The 16,918-nt window shown below is 33.7% G+C and overlaps 2 protein-coding genes across 3 annotated transcripts in view; both read right to left on the bottom strand.

The window, feature by feature from the left end:
* Positions 1-1,679: 1,679 nt before the first annotated feature.
* On the bottom strand, positions 1,680-2,530 carry LOC108846833 (auxin-responsive protein SAUR71-like). Its single transcript, XM_018620032.2, has one exon. The coding sequence runs from the start codon at positions 2,409-2,411 to the stop codon at positions 1,902-1,904; it is 510 nt and encodes a 169-aa protein (XP_018475534.1). The 5' UTR covers positions 2,412-2,530; the 3' UTR covers positions 1,680-1,901.
* An 8,793-nt stretch (positions 2,531-11,323) lies between these two features.
* LOC108846728 (probable UDP-arabinopyranose mutase 4) overlaps positions 11,324-16,918 on the bottom strand; it is a 7,799-nt gene continuing 2,204 nt past the window's right edge. Inside the window, exons 2-4 of one of the 2 annotated variants that reach the window (XM_057005774.1) lie at positions 12,448-12,755; positions 12,117-12,367; positions 11,324-11,970 (exon numbers count right to left, since the gene is read on the bottom strand). In XM_057005774.1, the coding sequence (XP_056861754.1) occupies positions 11,472-11,970; positions 12,117-12,367; positions 12,448-12,755 (1,058 nt within the window). In that variant the 3' untranslated portion in view covers positions 11,324-11,471. Of the gene's footprint in view, positions 11,971-12,116; positions 12,368-12,447; positions 12,778-16,918 lie in introns of those variants that run through there. The other variant, XM_018619931.2, reaches the window with a different exon arrangement.

The following is a 16,918-nucleotide window of genomic DNA, read 5'->3' as shown; positions in this document are numbered from 1 at the left end:
TATATTTTAATTTAATTATATATACTTTAGAAGCAAATGTTTTTATTAAAAATACATATGTATAAGACTTTCCAGTAAATAAGTTTTTTTAATAAAAATTAATCTTTTAAAGCGCGAATCAAAATTTAATAATAAAATTTATTATTAGATATGTAAAAAAATTAAAATTAATAAATATTTAAATTTCTAATATGAATAATAAATTAAATTTAAACTAAACTAAAAAAACATAAAAAAAATCTAATAACATATGAACAATAAAAGTAAACTAAATAAATATACCAAGCTTAAATCACTAAATTGTAATAACCGCGTTGATTCTCAAATCTATTTATATTTTAGTATGCATCTTCTCAAATATTGATAAAATTACGTTTACAACAAATAAAAAATTTTGATTAAAAATTTGTGTGGCTAACTTTTGTAAAATTGGAGCATCACATTCATAATATTCGATCATTCATCTAAACATTCATGAATTCAAAGACTCTAAATTTGACAATTAAGTCAAATAGTCTTACACCCTGTTCGGGATCGCGCTACGCGCTATCCGTGCGGCGATCTCGGGCCTAGCGAGTTATAAAAAAATCGGGATAAACTCGGGATATACGCGGAGCCTAGTTTTTAATAAGTTTTTAGTTTAAATTTGCAAAATTCATCAAATACCAAAACCATATATTATATTTATTCTTCTTCAATCACATCTAATATATAAACAAAACAAAAACAGTTCACTCACAAAAATCACAAAATATTGTTTTGACAGTGAGAAAAGAAACAAAATATTAATTATAATCCTATTGTTCATCAATGATCAGCAATATATATTGATCTTCTAGTGGTTTTTGTAGAGTGCTAGAATTAGAACTTGATATAAAAACTAAAGTAAAGAAAGGCCAGACAATTAACATAAAGTTCATAAAAAATCAAAAGTTCAAAAAAAAAGTTCCTTAAGAAACAAATAAAAGAGACGTGATGCTAGGATCGACAATTCCTAATTATGTTGTTTGGAGAAACACAGTTAACTAAGAATGATTTTTGCTAAATGGGCCAGAATACATTTGGACCAAAAAGTATCTCACATAATGTAATGTTTTTATCCGACGATTTCTTAATAACACGGGCACGTAATCAATTTCTACGTTCAACTCGGGACAAAATCGGTCAACCGTATAATATAACCAAATTCACCTTATTCGCCACGGTCAACAACTGAATCACGTAAACTCGAACGATTACGCGGCTAGGCGGCCGCGTTTTAGAACAGGGGGTCTTACATCATAGATTACCCATCGTTTCAATCGGGTCCAAGTTTTTGGGGTTTTTGCGGTTTTTATAAATAATTTAAATAACGAGTTTTTGAAAATCAAACTGGATTTCATATGGGATCACCGATTTTGCTGGTTTAACTGCGGATCCGAATCGGGATAAGAAAATACAAATTTATATCATATAAATGAGGTTTGATTGAAAAAATAATTTTGCACTTTCAAAGCGCGGATCAAAATCTAGTTAAGAATTAAGATTCAAAATCAGTACACCACAACAACTACATGGATATGACCCCCTACTTATGATCTATTTATATATTTGGATGAATGGTATATCCATAGGGTACACCTCCTTTTATAGATTAATATGGATTTAGCCATAGATTTGGAATACCAAAAAAAAAATACAGTTATAAACATTTTGACAAATCTGATATAAATCGACAACAGAATCACAAGAAAATATTATGGGAAGTTGTTTATGCAAATTGCATCCGGAAATAGGAGGGTTCTTTTTTGCCTCACATTTTTTCTCTACTCAAGCTTGAAACGTAACAAATTTTTTCACATATGGTAAGGTTGTGAACAGTAACAAATATATAATATTATGGAAAAGGAAAAGAAAACGATTCAAAATCTATTCAACTTGAACAAAGATGGAGATCGAAGAAGCTTGTAAGAACCGTTTCTTCTCATGCCAATGGAATCGAGACCACCACAGGGACTACCCAACCCGCAAATCGGAGAACTAATCAAACCATCATCATCTTCATCATAATCATCACCGTGAACATCGGACTTTATTTCAGCCAAAACCTTGAAGAAGAAGTCAACCTCGCAAGGAAGAACAATCGGCCCATCACGTCTATATCCATATTCATTCTCTGCGTCTTCTAACAAGTTCTTGAACAAAGGATGGTTCAACAGTTTCGTTTTCACCACGATTCTCTGTTTCATGGGACCCACGTAAACAGTGAAACACTTTTTCTTGATCTTTCCTATGGATTCCCTGTTCTTAGCATCCTCGAGATAAGCAGAGCCATTCCAAGTCTTGCTCCTAGTGAGAGAGACCGTGGTTGAAGAGCTCGTTTTGCCAAAAGTCTTTATTTTTCTCCATGTCTTCATTATCGGACTCTCCATTATACCATAGCACACTTCTTATGAGGAGGTTAGAATCCAGAATCGCGAAAATGTTTATGGGTCAGGCCCCAAGCTTCATTTGACATTTGCTTTGTTTTTTTTCTCTGGCTTTATGTGTTTAATACATGTTATATATAAAAATTGACAATTAGAAGAGGGCGGCCCTAACTTTCCATTTACCCTTACTTCACCATTTACGAAGTCATGGTCTAATAATTGAGTTTCTTATAATATAGTCCTTGATAAATAAACATATCTTTTGAAGCTTATTATTGATGATCTGGTATGATTGTTTTATTCAGTTTGTCAACGGAAAGGGTTTAGTCGCCTTTCCAAGACGGATACGGGGTTTAAAAAAATATTTAAGCAGTTCAAGGGAATATAAATGGTTTTGAATGATTCTAAAAGACTAGTATATACTTTATTTTCTTTTAAAATATGTAAAATGTGGTCAAACAATTACTATGTTCTCTTTTCGGCCGATAAGATGTGTTTTTTTTATTACTTATCTTTTGTTGCCATTGAAGTTCGAGTTTGCTTCTAGTCCAATTAAATAATCGCATACTCATAGTTAAAGAAGGAGAGGAAATAATAAAGAGACATGTTTCCCACATTTTCCATGAAATGTATCTATAAATACCAGAAAAGTCAGCATCCGACAAATAATCAATTTTAAATAGTTTTTATTTATTTGTTACTTTATCAGTTGACATATAAAATTACTGCTGTGAAAAACCTTCCTCATATTGCAATATAAAAAAATAACTAAAATTAATTATAATTTTAATTTTAATTGGTTATTTGTTTTGTTTGGAAATTCACTAGGCATAACCCATAACATGTGCCATCTATTGGAATTAGTAAATTCCAAAAATATAAACTAAATCGAAGAGCACTTGGAGTTTTTTCTAAAAGACCTTTATCAAAATTTACGTATATATCTTGTTTAGTGATAACATAAAAGTTTAGGTGGGTGTGTAATGTAAGTGTTATTTAGAACTCATGATCATGAATTCGAAAATGGGAAATTGGATACATATACATAAGGAAGACTGAAACTAAGTGTATAACCATATTAAAAATTTGGCTATGATATTATACATATTTGTTAAAAATGTGACAATAATACCTTTATCTCTCTGCGAGTAAAAAAAATTGATTTTTCTGTATCTTTTTCAATCTAAAGATTTTTTTTTCATTTTGAAGCAGAACTATAAAAACCGACGACGCAGCAGAAAGGACGAGAAAGAGATAGGAAATTTAAGAGAGGGACGGTAGATGAGAGAGGGACGGTAGATGAGAGAGGGTGAGATTGTTCGAGAAGCTAATTTAGAGTTCTTGCGGTGAGGAGTTTGTGGCAGTGCGAGTAAGGAGCACGAGTAACCGAGCAACGGTAAGTCCAGTTTGGGTTGACTAGAATTCTGCGTTGAGAACCATTTTCGGCAACACTTGCACTGTAATTCACTCAACAACAGCTTTGATTTTTCAGATCCAGTGAAATAGGTGTATGACGGCTACAGTTAGAAGATAGCCTAACATTTATTTCATTTTTTTTCTCTTTTATTGTCTTTTTATGTATCACCAGAAAATGAAAGATTTGGTGTCATTTTTTACGAATCGCCAGTGAAACGAGATTTTGCATGTCTGTATCATTAGTTTACGCAGGGATTGTATATTTAAGGTTCTGGGTTGGAGATAGAGATCTATGTTGTAAGCGAACAAAACTATACTGTTGTAACGAGTGAGATAGTATAGTAGTGACTGCATTGTGTTTCATGTTTTTAAAGATATGATTGAATTTCAGCACTGTATGTAAACGTTAACCCTTTTGGTTTATTCATCTGTATTGATACAGAATTCATAATATTATGAGTCTATTAAAATCTTCGCTTTGTTCCAGTATCCATCATGACTATATTACTTAGAAAGTCTTAGTAGTATAGAATCTTTTATTGCATTCATTTACATGTGTTATGTTCTATACTAGCTGTGTATGTGAATTGTGTAACTACATCACATATTGTAACTAGGTCATGACTCATCTATGTTAATATGTGCAGTGACTACATACTTTATATATCTTTTAGGCTACAACTACTTGGACACGCGATGAGCGTGCAACCAGCATTCAAAAAAGACAACCAAGTAGTGCCTTTTCACCAGTTGCGCCTGGTACCGGTCCTATTAGTACCTGACCAGCATATACACCCAATCGTAAACATGTCAGCATCCAAAACCCCTCGAGTTTTCCCTTGTCTTGGTGTTACTGCATCCATAATTGTAAGTAGCCATTTAAACGCTGAATGTTGTAAATGTGGGTGTAAGACAAGACTATACTATGTACCAGTATATAATAATAGGGAAAGTTTTATTTTGGACAAGTTACATCTGTTTGATTAGGTGAGGACAATACTATAGTGTTGGTATAGTTTGAAAATGCCGACTTATTCTTATTTTTTGCAGTTTGCATCAGTGTGAGTCAGAGTTGCTGATGCATCTTGTATCGCAGATGGCTGGACACGATAGCTAGACCGTGTATCGCAGAAGGCTAGAGACGGTCTGCTATGTCACCACATAAGGCAACTCACGTGGATCCGCCTCCAACATGCAAACCGAAATCACCCATGTCATACTAACCATTTGTTTCCTTACGCGTTCGCTCAATCATGTTGATGATCTTGACTGTGTCAACTGCGGTTCACTCTCCATGTATTCATTGTGCGCCTTATATTTTTAGGAAGATAACCCATGATTTTCTATTATAATGGTGTATTCTAGTTTTTCATATGCTAATTCCCACATTGTACAAAATATGCAGGTTTACTATGTAGAATAGGCAACAAATAATTAAGTATGGAGTGTGTAATTTTGTTACTATACTATATAATTGATAATATAGTATAGTTTGTCAAATGGGCATACACAACATTTTTGTTTGTATACTAAAGTAATTGTAATAGATTCCACCAATTGAGAGCTCTTAAAGTTCACAAGTTTTATCATATGTGTCTTATGTCTTCAAACACCATATTTTCACACCGGATACATCCTGTGTGTGCTTATTTCTTCTCCATATGCTCTTCGATTTCGTAAGCGATATGCGTGTTACATTTTTGACTATACTATAACATGTATACAATAGTATAGTTAGTCTCATGTTCGAATACACAGTAGATTTAGTTTATAATGTATCTTCCTCCTCCTCCTCATCTTCCTTCTTTCTCGTGACAACGCATCACTGTCACTCTTTCTTAATCTAGAAACGATTAACATTGTGATATTTCTATGTATCAATTTCTCTATACTATTTATTTAAGAGATATGGTATAGTATCGAGGAAAGATGCAAATATGCTTTATATATAACACATTTTTTTCACGTCCATGCGCATCCAAGGAGAAAAGTGTCCCATTTGTGTGTAAAATGTCCCATCCACCAAGGTTACAGTTTCGATGGCTATATTCTTCATTTTAAACCCTGCTATGAATATTCAGCAAAATCACCCTTTGAAAATTTTAGATGTGCCCTTTTTTATTTATTTTTACTCTTTTTAAAATAAATGGTAAAATTGTAAATTTGATTTCATCTTCTTCGCTGCAAAATCTGAAACCTAAAATGTAGCTGGGGCTTATGTTTATCACTTTGCTCATTGTTTTAAAAAAGTTTCAACAGTCATACTAAAACTCAAACGATTCATTAACTATTTGTATTTGATTTGGACTAGGATTACATAGTAGCAATTAGGAGAGAATTTTAGAGTTAGGCCTTCAAATTTCAAGTTAATAACCATCCGCGTTTCTATAAACAACGCTCTATAAAGCGTTAAAAACTTTGATTACTGTACAATTGAATCACCTCATCTTGCTACAGTTACCAACTGTTCTATGACTTCCTGGTACAGATGTCAATATGGAATATTACCCGAACGCCACACTCCAACAGGTTCCATTCGAAGAAGGATTAAACATATACTTGAAGAGTATATACTTAAACATATAGTTGTGTGCCTCATGGGTCCAATCCTCACGGTATATATTAGTTATTACAAATGGGATGACCCGTACCGGGTCGAGAGAGTTGTGACCCACCGAATTAAGGCATTTGTCTTGTCATTCAATTGGTTCTTCATTTTCTTTTCAGATTCTTCGCGATTTATTGGAATATTTTTCTTCTTGTCTTCTCTTGTCGATTATCCTCAACAACGCATAGTTTCTTCTTCTGGATGCATTTGCTTATTTTCTCTTCCTGAATCAACTGGAAGCCACTTTAACTTTGCATGGTTGATTTATCACAACCTTTTACCTCAACATTGCTCTGGTCAAGTGTTATAACAGTTTTGACTAAACGTCACTTATAGATTGTTGTTGTGGCTTTCTAAAGTAAATAGGTTGTGTGTATTGAAATAAAAATGATTATTATGAGTGTCTAGCTTTAGGCTATATAAAGAGTACGGGAGTGAATATATGAAAATAGTACATACAACATTTATGAAGAAGTTACCATGTTATTAATTAAAAAAAATTGTGAGTATATTCTAATATGCCCCTCAAGACAGAGCACAGTTGGTGATTCCGATCTAGATGCACATGTTGTGGAAGAAAGCTTGGGGAGAGCGGTTTCGTCATGATATTGGCTAGTTCGTCATAAGTGAAGACATGTGTGATGTGTAGGTAGAGCTTCTTGCACTTTGAGTTCGAGTAGTATATATTGGCCATATATCTATGTTTTAAATGTATAATGTATTTAATCGTCCATGCGTACTCAGATACAAATCTCGTGGCATTAATATTTGAGCCTATAAATTCTTTGAGATACCTACGATTATTAAAAAAATAAAATTAATGAATATTTTAACATTTGTTAACAAATGCAACAATTATCAAATATTAAAGATTTTTATAATAAATATATACCATACTAGGGTCGGTCCGCGTTATGCACGGTATTTGAATTATGTGTTATTTCAATTTGAACAGAATTCTCAAACAATTGTTTGTTAGAATATTGTTTAGTTTCATATTGATTTATTGTTTTATTTTATGGGCTATTACAAATAAATGGTAAACTTTACATTGTTAGAGCTTTTAGTTGGAACATATTTTAGGGGTGTACTCAATAATAAAATGAAGGCAAGTGTTATTGCATGCTATAATTTTGAAGGATGAAATGATAAAAATCTTGTATGGACACACATATATATATATATATATATATATATATATATATCCTACCGTTTTTTATACAATTGAACATTTCTGAAGAGGAGTTTTCTGTAAGTACATATATTAATATGATAACTCTATTAGTATATATGCTTATATGTCAACAAATTTTAATATTGTTCTTTAACAAAAAAAATCTTAATAATGTTGCTTTATTATTAATATTAAATCTCCAATTTTTCTAAAATCATCACAACTTAGTTTCAAATGGATTTATGCTATGTTCATCTTATGAAAATTATTACAATTTTTAATGTTTCAAAAAGCAATATTAATCTTCAGAAAACATATAAAACCACTGATGCAAACTACCGTCCGGTTCATGTGGCTCGTGACCACCGACAGCCCGTACCTGGATCATGTGCCACCGTTCTTTTACAAAAAATATTAAAAATCACAGTAGCTGTTACAAACCAATAGTAAATATCAAATATCCACCATATTGGCCACAAATTTCAAAAGCATGTTTACAAACTTTTATGCCTGTAAATTGCGGAAACTTCTCAGCTGCACCACTTGATCACAAACCTGGGAGGTTCTTCGCAACTTTTGAAATCATCACAACTTAATTGTGTGTTTTTCTAGTGAGAAATTTCAAATGGTCCACCGATATATGCGTGTTTTTGTTAGTTTGGATCAGAAAATTTCTCCCTGATTTTATTTATGCCTATATAATAAATCTTAGAGTTTTCACATTTTTCTTATATAAGTAGTCTTCTTATATTTTTCTATAAAGAGAAAACGCAGTAAACGGATGTTCTTCTCTGCTTCATCACCACTCACACTTCATGCGTATTCAAATGCTGACTAGGTTGGAAATCACGATGACTACACTTCAACAGGTTCCCACATTGTTTACTTGGGGCGACAACCAATCTCCTGGTGCTCCAAGAAACAAACCGGGGTAGCACGTTCGTTGACTGAGGTAGTATATCAAGCTCTAACGTCAGTCACAGCGGAGCTCACTTGGCTGCTTTCTCTTATGTTTGAATTTGGGTTGAGTCGTCTGAGATACCAATCTTATACGATGATAACATTGGAGCTACGTATCTCTCGGCTAATCCAGTTTTTCATTCACGCAAGAAACACTTGATTCTTGATTATCATTTCGTCAGAGAACACGTTCAAGCCAAGAATTGCGAGTTGCTCACACATTAGTACTACTGATCAGTTAGCGGATGCACTAACCAAGCCACTACCAAAGATGAGGTTTCTTGATCTATCTGCCAAGATTGAACCCTGTTCTAGGCGTCCATCTTAAGGAGGCGTATTTGTATAGATAATGATTATCTATAAGGTGTATTAACATAATTAGATAATGACTAGCTATATGAAGTCATTATCTTGTATAGATTTGGTATTATCTTTAGACTAAAATGTTGTATATATACAGGACTCATAATATCAATACAAGCATCCTTTGGACAATACTTCTATAGAAAGTTCTGCCTCTTCGTTGACTTATATAAATCTTCATACATGATCTGCGGGGTGTCACAAAAACAATCTTACGTTTGATATGAGAATAAATATTTTTGGGAATACACTAACGAATTCATTCGGTCCATGTAACTGAAAGTAGCACACATATTTCATACTAGAGCTAGCTCATCCTCTGTAAGAGCTATGTCAAGGTCCTCAGCGAAGTCAATAGCTAGGTCCATCTCCATATCGAGATTCTTTGGCTCCATGATCGGAACGACTTGTTTCAGAGATTTGCATCGTGGGGATGATACTTGGTTCGCATCTTCTGGTTCTCAAATGATGAGGGAAGATAGCTTTAGACGGGGTTCGCGTTCGCGAGAGGTAGGCGTGTCTGTGATGTGGGCTTTTCCTTTTATGCGTCGGAGACGCTCCTCCGCAGTATCAGTAGCAGGACTCTTGGGCTGGGTTCCCCTGATTCTCTCAAAAACTAACTAAAAAAACTAATACTCAATATCCATAACACTAACTAAAATAAGGTGGTCCCATATAATTTTCTTCTTTATCTTCTTCCTCCCAAGTTCACTATTTTCTGTAAAAGCAAATATTTGTCTTCAATTCTTTTGTTTAAAATATCTTAAATTTAATCACGGTTTCCATTATTTTATCTATCTTTTAAGATATGTGAAGCTGCGTCTCTAATGGTGGCTCAGTAGTTATGTATACAATGAGGACGTTAATGGCAGAGATCATTTGAAGCTTCAACCGTGGTGTCTCTGTCTTTTCATGTGGATGTGTTCTGGTCTTGCTCCTAAACTGCCGGCGAGCCACATGCAAGCTCGATCTCCAAGCCATCGTGTTCGTCTTCCTCATGGTCTCATACGGCGAATGTGGTCCGTTGCGTTCTTACTTAGACTCAATCATCTGCGTCTTGTTCTAGGGATATTGGTATAAACAATGTGAACCAGAAGTATAAAACCAGAAGTATAAGTACAACACTGGAAAACTTTAATTAATCACTAATAAAATAGACAATACAATATACATACATAACTGAAATATTAGACTTATATAAAGGAAAATTTTATAACACATAAAATTATGTGTAGATATATAATGGAAATTTATTTTCTCAGTCTCGTTGTGCCATAGTCCAAATAATAACAACATGCCAGAAATATTCTGAATTTTCTGAGTCCAAAGTTTACTCTACCATCATAAGAAAGCATGAAAATTCTCAACTTTTATTCATATGGATTAAAAACTTATGTAATTATACAATATTTTTATTTAAATTTCTCTTCTCTAACAATTATAAGTACAATAACAACTAAGTTTTCCACCAGCTTTGGAATTTTTAAGACATTTTCCAACTCCATTGTACCCCGAATAACATGCTAGACCACAATCAGAAGACTGACAATAATTTTGTTTATCGATGATCATAGTGCAAAATTTATTGAGATTCTCCTTAGGTTCTTGAGCCACCGTAAATACTGCAAAAGTAATATATTATGGATTAGGATATGAGATAGTGTATATGTGCATGCATAGAAATTTCATGTATAATTATTGTAAAATTTTCAAATTAGATATTATTGAGAATGGAAAAATAAAATTACCTGAAAACACAAACATGAACATGAAGAAATACAACACAATAATTTAGCCATGGTTAAAATCAGAACAAAAAAAGTTCATATTTTGTGAATCTGAGATAATAAGAGAACTTTTTATTTTCTTTGATTTTATCTTATTATATAAAGCTTGGTTCTTCAAAGTTACTAATTAACATGATCGCGACATATATCAGTTATATATTTAAGAATATGACATGTGTTAACCTATCTCATAATTAAAGTTATATATAATAAGACAATAACAAAAAGGAATTTGTTAAAAGTAATTATTTATAATAGTAATTTTCCATTTTTATATCATAAAGAAAAGATTATTTCAAAAGATGATTTGATAGTGATTTTCCTTCTAATATTGTTAAATGTGTTTAGATATATATAATGATTAAAAAATATATACTTAGATAATAAAAACGAATTAAGATAAAATTTAAAAATTATTTATCTAATAGTAATTTTGTTTATATATTTTCCTTTTCACAAAACTAAAAAAAATGAAAATAATTAATTAATAACTTTGAAGAACCAAGCTTTATATAATAAGATTCCTATAAGGCTTAATACATGTCGAGCAAAGTATATGCTACAATCACACAAAGTATACGCAACAATCACACAAAGAATTCTTTTACAAATGACAAAAAGAACAATCACACAACTTATTGTACGAAGCACACTTCCAAAACGAAAATATATAAATAAAAATCCACACAATAATAAACTTAAACGTAATTATTCATGCAATAACAGCAGGAATCACTCATCATCTTCAATTTTTATCACTTAGCCTTGACATCTTTTCCATCAACTGGCGGGTTAAGCTCCTCCCACGCCTCAATCCAAGCGACCATTGCATCAGCCAAATTCTCAAAGTAAGGATCAACTTCAGTAAGCTTCTCCTTTGTCATCTTGGACAACTCCATATAGCATTTAGCGGCAGTGTCAGATTCTTTGGAGAGACGAAGATTTTGGAAGAAAGGAACCATCTCTTCTTGCCAATGAAGTCCCTTGTGCTCTTTCTTTAGGTTCACGAACGGGTTACTCGCTTTGCTATGCCACACATACGGCAGACCGGTTTTGACCCCAAAGCCCAAGTGGTCACACACCACTTTAGCTGCCCAACCAGCCCACATGTCATCGTACCGGGAAATGGGCTGGCCTTCACCCATAAGGCCGAAGTACATAGCAGGTCCAATAAGCTCTCTATTGAAAGCAAGATTCATGCCACACATTGGGTACAATACACCTTTTGGGATTGTCATCACTGCATCAACATACCTGCAAGGACTATTGTAGAGTTTATATCCAAGTTATAAAATACGTCAGAGACTCATAACATAATAACCAAACTGAATCGAAATATTTTTGGACATTGTAATGTACCACAACTACTAAATCAAGGATCTTGATTTGTATATTATGACCTGATGTTACGTTCACGAGGCTTCACGAGCTGGGTCGGGGCATCGTAATCAGGGATGTTGAGCCAAAGGCCATGAGAGATGGCGGTTGTGACACCTTCCCTCAAACTGAAAGGGTATCCTCTCACAAAGTCAGTTCCATCTCTAAAAGGGTCATAGAGAGTGTTGAAGTAGTGTGGTGTTGAAGGTGTCTCGAGGTTCTTTATGTGTTGAGCTATCACATTGATTTCTTTCCCACTTGGATCCTTTGCCACCTTTTTTTCAAGGATTTCATCGAATTAAGGAATCTGATATATACTCTATTAATAACGAGAGGATAGCAAAAGAGACTTACAAAACAATCATCATCAATGGTGTAGATATACTTCTTCTTGGACACCATGAAGCCAAAGCAACGACATCCACCATCCTTGTATGAAATACAATTAGCTCTAGGACCAAGGATCCTGTTAATATCGTTACGGTTGTAGAGCTCATAGTCATAACCCTCTGGAACTCGGATATTGATCGAAGGGTCTCCATCTTGGACAATGATCAAATGGTAATGCTTGAGAAATGGCCTCCATTGTTCCAGAAAGTCAAGGCTCCTGATCGTTGGGATCACAATATCCACATCTTCCTTTAACGGTGCTGCTTCGATTGCTTCGAGGTTGTAGCCCGCCATTTTTGGGACTTTGATAGCTAGAGACTGTTTGTGAGATGATTGTTTTTAAGTGGAATGGCAAATGGTTTATATAATGGTTTTAGAAATTAAAATTTCATTTATTTCCCAAACTTTTTGACTTATAGGAACCCCGATAGTCAAAAGATTTGCACAAAGTAAACAGTGTCTACCAAATGTTCTACATGTTTTTATAAATTTGTAGTCGTTCGAATATTGCGATCTCTAGAAATTATATAGGTTAAATCTCGTTATCGAGAAAATTTAGCTGATTGAAGTTATGGTCTATTTTAATATTTTTTTGTCTTGATGCTTAAAAAAAGCATAATTGTTTCTATACAGAACATGTAACATTTTGGGTACACAAATTAACCATTACCAAATGGAATAAATCACAGTTGTTAACCAACGTACTTAAGTTGTTAATCAGTACCAAATACAACATATTATTTTCGTTAAACCATCAAATGAACTTTGTCTTTATTGTACCTTTACTGATTAACAAAAGAAACGTTAGAGGTATTCACAAACTTGTATTGGAATTTCCTAAGTAAAACAACAAAAGCTAAAAATCAAATCATATCTCGATCGTGAGCAAAAGGTGCCATGGGGTGAGGAATATCCCGAGTCCCCTACTGTGACAACAGCTACTACGCATCCCACATCAGATAATGCTATCGACTATATCTTAATGATTTTCTTTGTTTCTTGATAATACTGTTTCCGTAAAGCCAGTTCCTTATGTTGAGTTGTTTTTCCAGCCATTTTCCTGTTTTACTGTTTCTCTCAAACTATTTCAGTTAAAGATTAAATTTAAAATTGTCAATAACTCTAGTTAGCTAACTGGCCTAAAATCTAACATTTTAACAATTGAAAGCAATGACAAAAGGGCGTTGTTGCGTTACAAATCTTCGAGAAACTCATAATAAGATAGTGAACTATATAGACTTCTAAGTTCAAAAAAAACTATATAGACTTCTGAAAATGAAGGATAAACTGTAACCTGAGAAGTGAGAATTCGATGTCTTTGTTTTATTATTATTTTTTTATATACTAATATCAGAATCCACACGAAATCACTTAAATAGCTCTTTCTTTTAACATATTGCATCCACTGATAAACGTATTCATTTGTAGTGTTTATATAGTAATTTCCTTTTTTTTTAAAAAAGAAGCTGAAGCATAAACATAAAATTTCATATGGGAAAAATGTCATTTAAATCATCAACTTTCAAATTTGGTTAAAATAAAGCACTATTTTTTTCGGTAAGCAAAAAAAACATCTATCTTATTAAAATAGAAGTACACTTTTAAATTAACCCTAAAACTTTTAAAATATTTACAACCTAATGCCACTGAAGTAATTAATAAACCTAATTTTAAGGATTTTGTCTTTTCCTAATTTAATGCATAATTTCCTAAATTGATTCTACAACAAATTCATGATAAAATCTTAAATTTAATGTACATTAATACTATAAACAAGTAGATAAACTCTTTCCATAATTATGTAATACATTTAATTTAATATATATATATATATATACACATTATTATAAAGAACAAATTTAAAGTGAAAGTAAATATTTATACGGAAAAAATATTTATACGGTCACGGGTCAAGCTATAGAAATAAACAACAACATTGCAAATTATTTTTCTTTAACAAAATTTATCTTAATAGAAATTATATTTCAAAATATTTTTATATATTTTATGTATTTATAAATTATTTTATTTGTTTTAAGAGATATTAAGATTTTGGAATTGGAAAAAATTATGACCCATCCCTATATTATTTTAATTACGATATTTAAAATTATATCAGAATATTTATTAAACTTATAATTACAAATACATATAATTAATATAAACAAAAACATAAAAACATAAAATAAATACCTGCCCGATCGGGCGGGTCAAGGTCTAGTTCAACTTTTATTGAAGAGCTTTAGTGATAAATTTTTGTTTTTTTTTTTGTCATCAAAACATACAGACTCATATAGACTGTGCACACAAAACTGATAGCTCTGCATCCATGTGAACTACAAAAGACGATTGTTGTCTAGCACTGCGTGCTAAACGATCCGCCTTTGAATTTGCCGTCCGTGGTACATGAATGAGCTGTGAGCTATGAAAACTGTTTTGTAAACTCTTAATATCCTCCAAATAACTTGCAAACGCTGGCCACTCCTCTGGTTCCGAAACCATTTTCACCAACTGAGAACAATCCGTTGCAAACGTAACCTGAAACTGTCGTAAATTTCTCATACATTCCATTGCCCAAATCAATGCCTCCACCTCCGAGTGAAGGGGTGACATACTTGCCCGAACATTTGGGCCCCCATTAATCCCTCATAGCCTTCCAAGGTACTAAACCAACCTTGTCCCGAAAAAAGTTCATTATCCTTCCACGAACCATCTGTGAAACACCATCTCCCTGGGATAGTGACAGGTTGATGTACTTGGGGTGCCATAGGCTGTCTTATCTTCAAATCTTGAGCCGCAGCCCACAAAGTAGATTCCGTCTCAGCCAGCTTTAGTGTATCCCTAGCATCAATATCCAGATTACTAAAGACCTTATCGTTCTTTACTTTCCAAATATACCATAGTATATTAGTGAACAATGATTATTAGTGAACAATGATTCCGTAGGAAAACATCTGGATTTGTTGGTATCGTTGATAACGCCCAGACTTGCATCGCTGGAGGACATTCAAAGAATACATGATTCAAAGATTCCTCAATATTCCCACATCTATCACAGCTAATTTCCCCTTTCATCCCTCGTGTTTTAAGTTTTTTTTAACCGCAACACACCCTGATACAATCTGCCAGAGAAAATGCTTCATCTTTGGTGACACTTAACTTGTCAACAAAACGCCTTCAATCCATCCACCGTCGGACCATAGAAAGCTGGTTTGTTTTTATTTATCTTGGTAAAACCTTTTCCACCTCATATCCTGATTTCACCGTATATTTTCCATTATTAGTACAATTCATCCATCCTTGTCTTCCATACAAAATCTACTCAGAGGTATACTTTTCAATGATCTTTGCATCCAAAGGGTCCACCACGGCCCGATAGCTTGTGAGTTCCAAGTCCTAGAACCTGGATTAATAAGAGAGTCAACCGTGAGTTCCGAAAACAGATTGTTTGATTTTTGTTGCTGGTCTCGGGCGAGTGGTTGAGATCTAAGGATCATTCATACTGAAATAGATGAACCTGTTCCCACCCTTTTAATTAGTCATTTGCTAACCAGAGATCTAGCGGATACAATACTCCTCCAGCCATAAGATGGGGAGTAAGAACGGATTGGTTCCAGGAGTGAAGCATTCCTGAAATACCGACCCTTAAACCTCGAGAGAATATAGTGTTTGGTTTATTTATTAGGCGCCAAAGTTGCTTTCCAAGCATCGTCGTATTAAAATTCATGCTGTCTTTGAAACCCAGTCCACCTTCTTCCTTAGGGAGACACACTTTATGCCATGATTTCCAATGCATACCTTTCGTACTTCCTCCAGGATCCACCAAAATTTTGCGACCGGTACTCGTTAGCTTCTTTATAGTAGTTTTTGGTAATCTATAACATGAAATTACATGATTTGGTAGAGCCGTAACCACTGACTTAATAACCACTTCCTTCCCTCCTTTAGTAAAATATCGAAATGTCCACCCATTTATCCTGGTGTCTAAACGATCTTGTACAAACCCAAAAACTTGTACCTTAGAACCACTTAAGTTCTCCAGTAATCCCAAATAGGACCCCATACCACCTATATTCTGTATCCCCAGTATATCCCTCATCTCTTACCTTCCTAAATTCATCAATTTTGTGTCCAATTGAATCGACGATTTTTGAAAGTTGATCAGTTGGCCCGAGACCGCTTCGTACTCCTTTAAAATCTTGAGGATAGTCTCACATTCCTCCTTTTGCGCTTTACAAAAGAAAAGACTATCATTTGCAAACAGCAGATGGGATATTGATGGACAAGCTTTCACCACTTTCATTCCCGTCAATTGTTTTCCTTGTTCCGCTTTCTTAATATTTGCAAGATGAGCCTCCGTGCACAAGATAAACAGATACGGGATAGGGGATCCCCTGCCTAAGACCCTTCTGTGGAGTTATAAGTCCCTTTGGTT

The sequence above is a fragment of the Raphanus sativus genome, chromosome 3 (assembly GCF_000801105.2).
Source record: "Raphanus sativus cultivar WK10039 chromosome 3, ASM80110v3, whole genome shotgun sequence".
In the NCBI taxonomy this organism is placed as follows: Eukaryota; Viridiplantae; Streptophyta; class Magnoliopsida; order Brassicales; family Brassicaceae; genus Raphanus; species Raphanus sativus.
Note: the sequence above shows the minus strand (reverse complement) of the source record. Positions and strands in the feature narration are given on the sequence as shown.

What these genes read in the sequence shown, in the direction of transcription:
- LOC108846833 (XM_018620032.2), bottom strand. Translation starts at nt 2,411, where the DNA reads ATGGAGAGTCCGATAATGAAGACATGGAGAAAAATAAAGACTTTTGGC.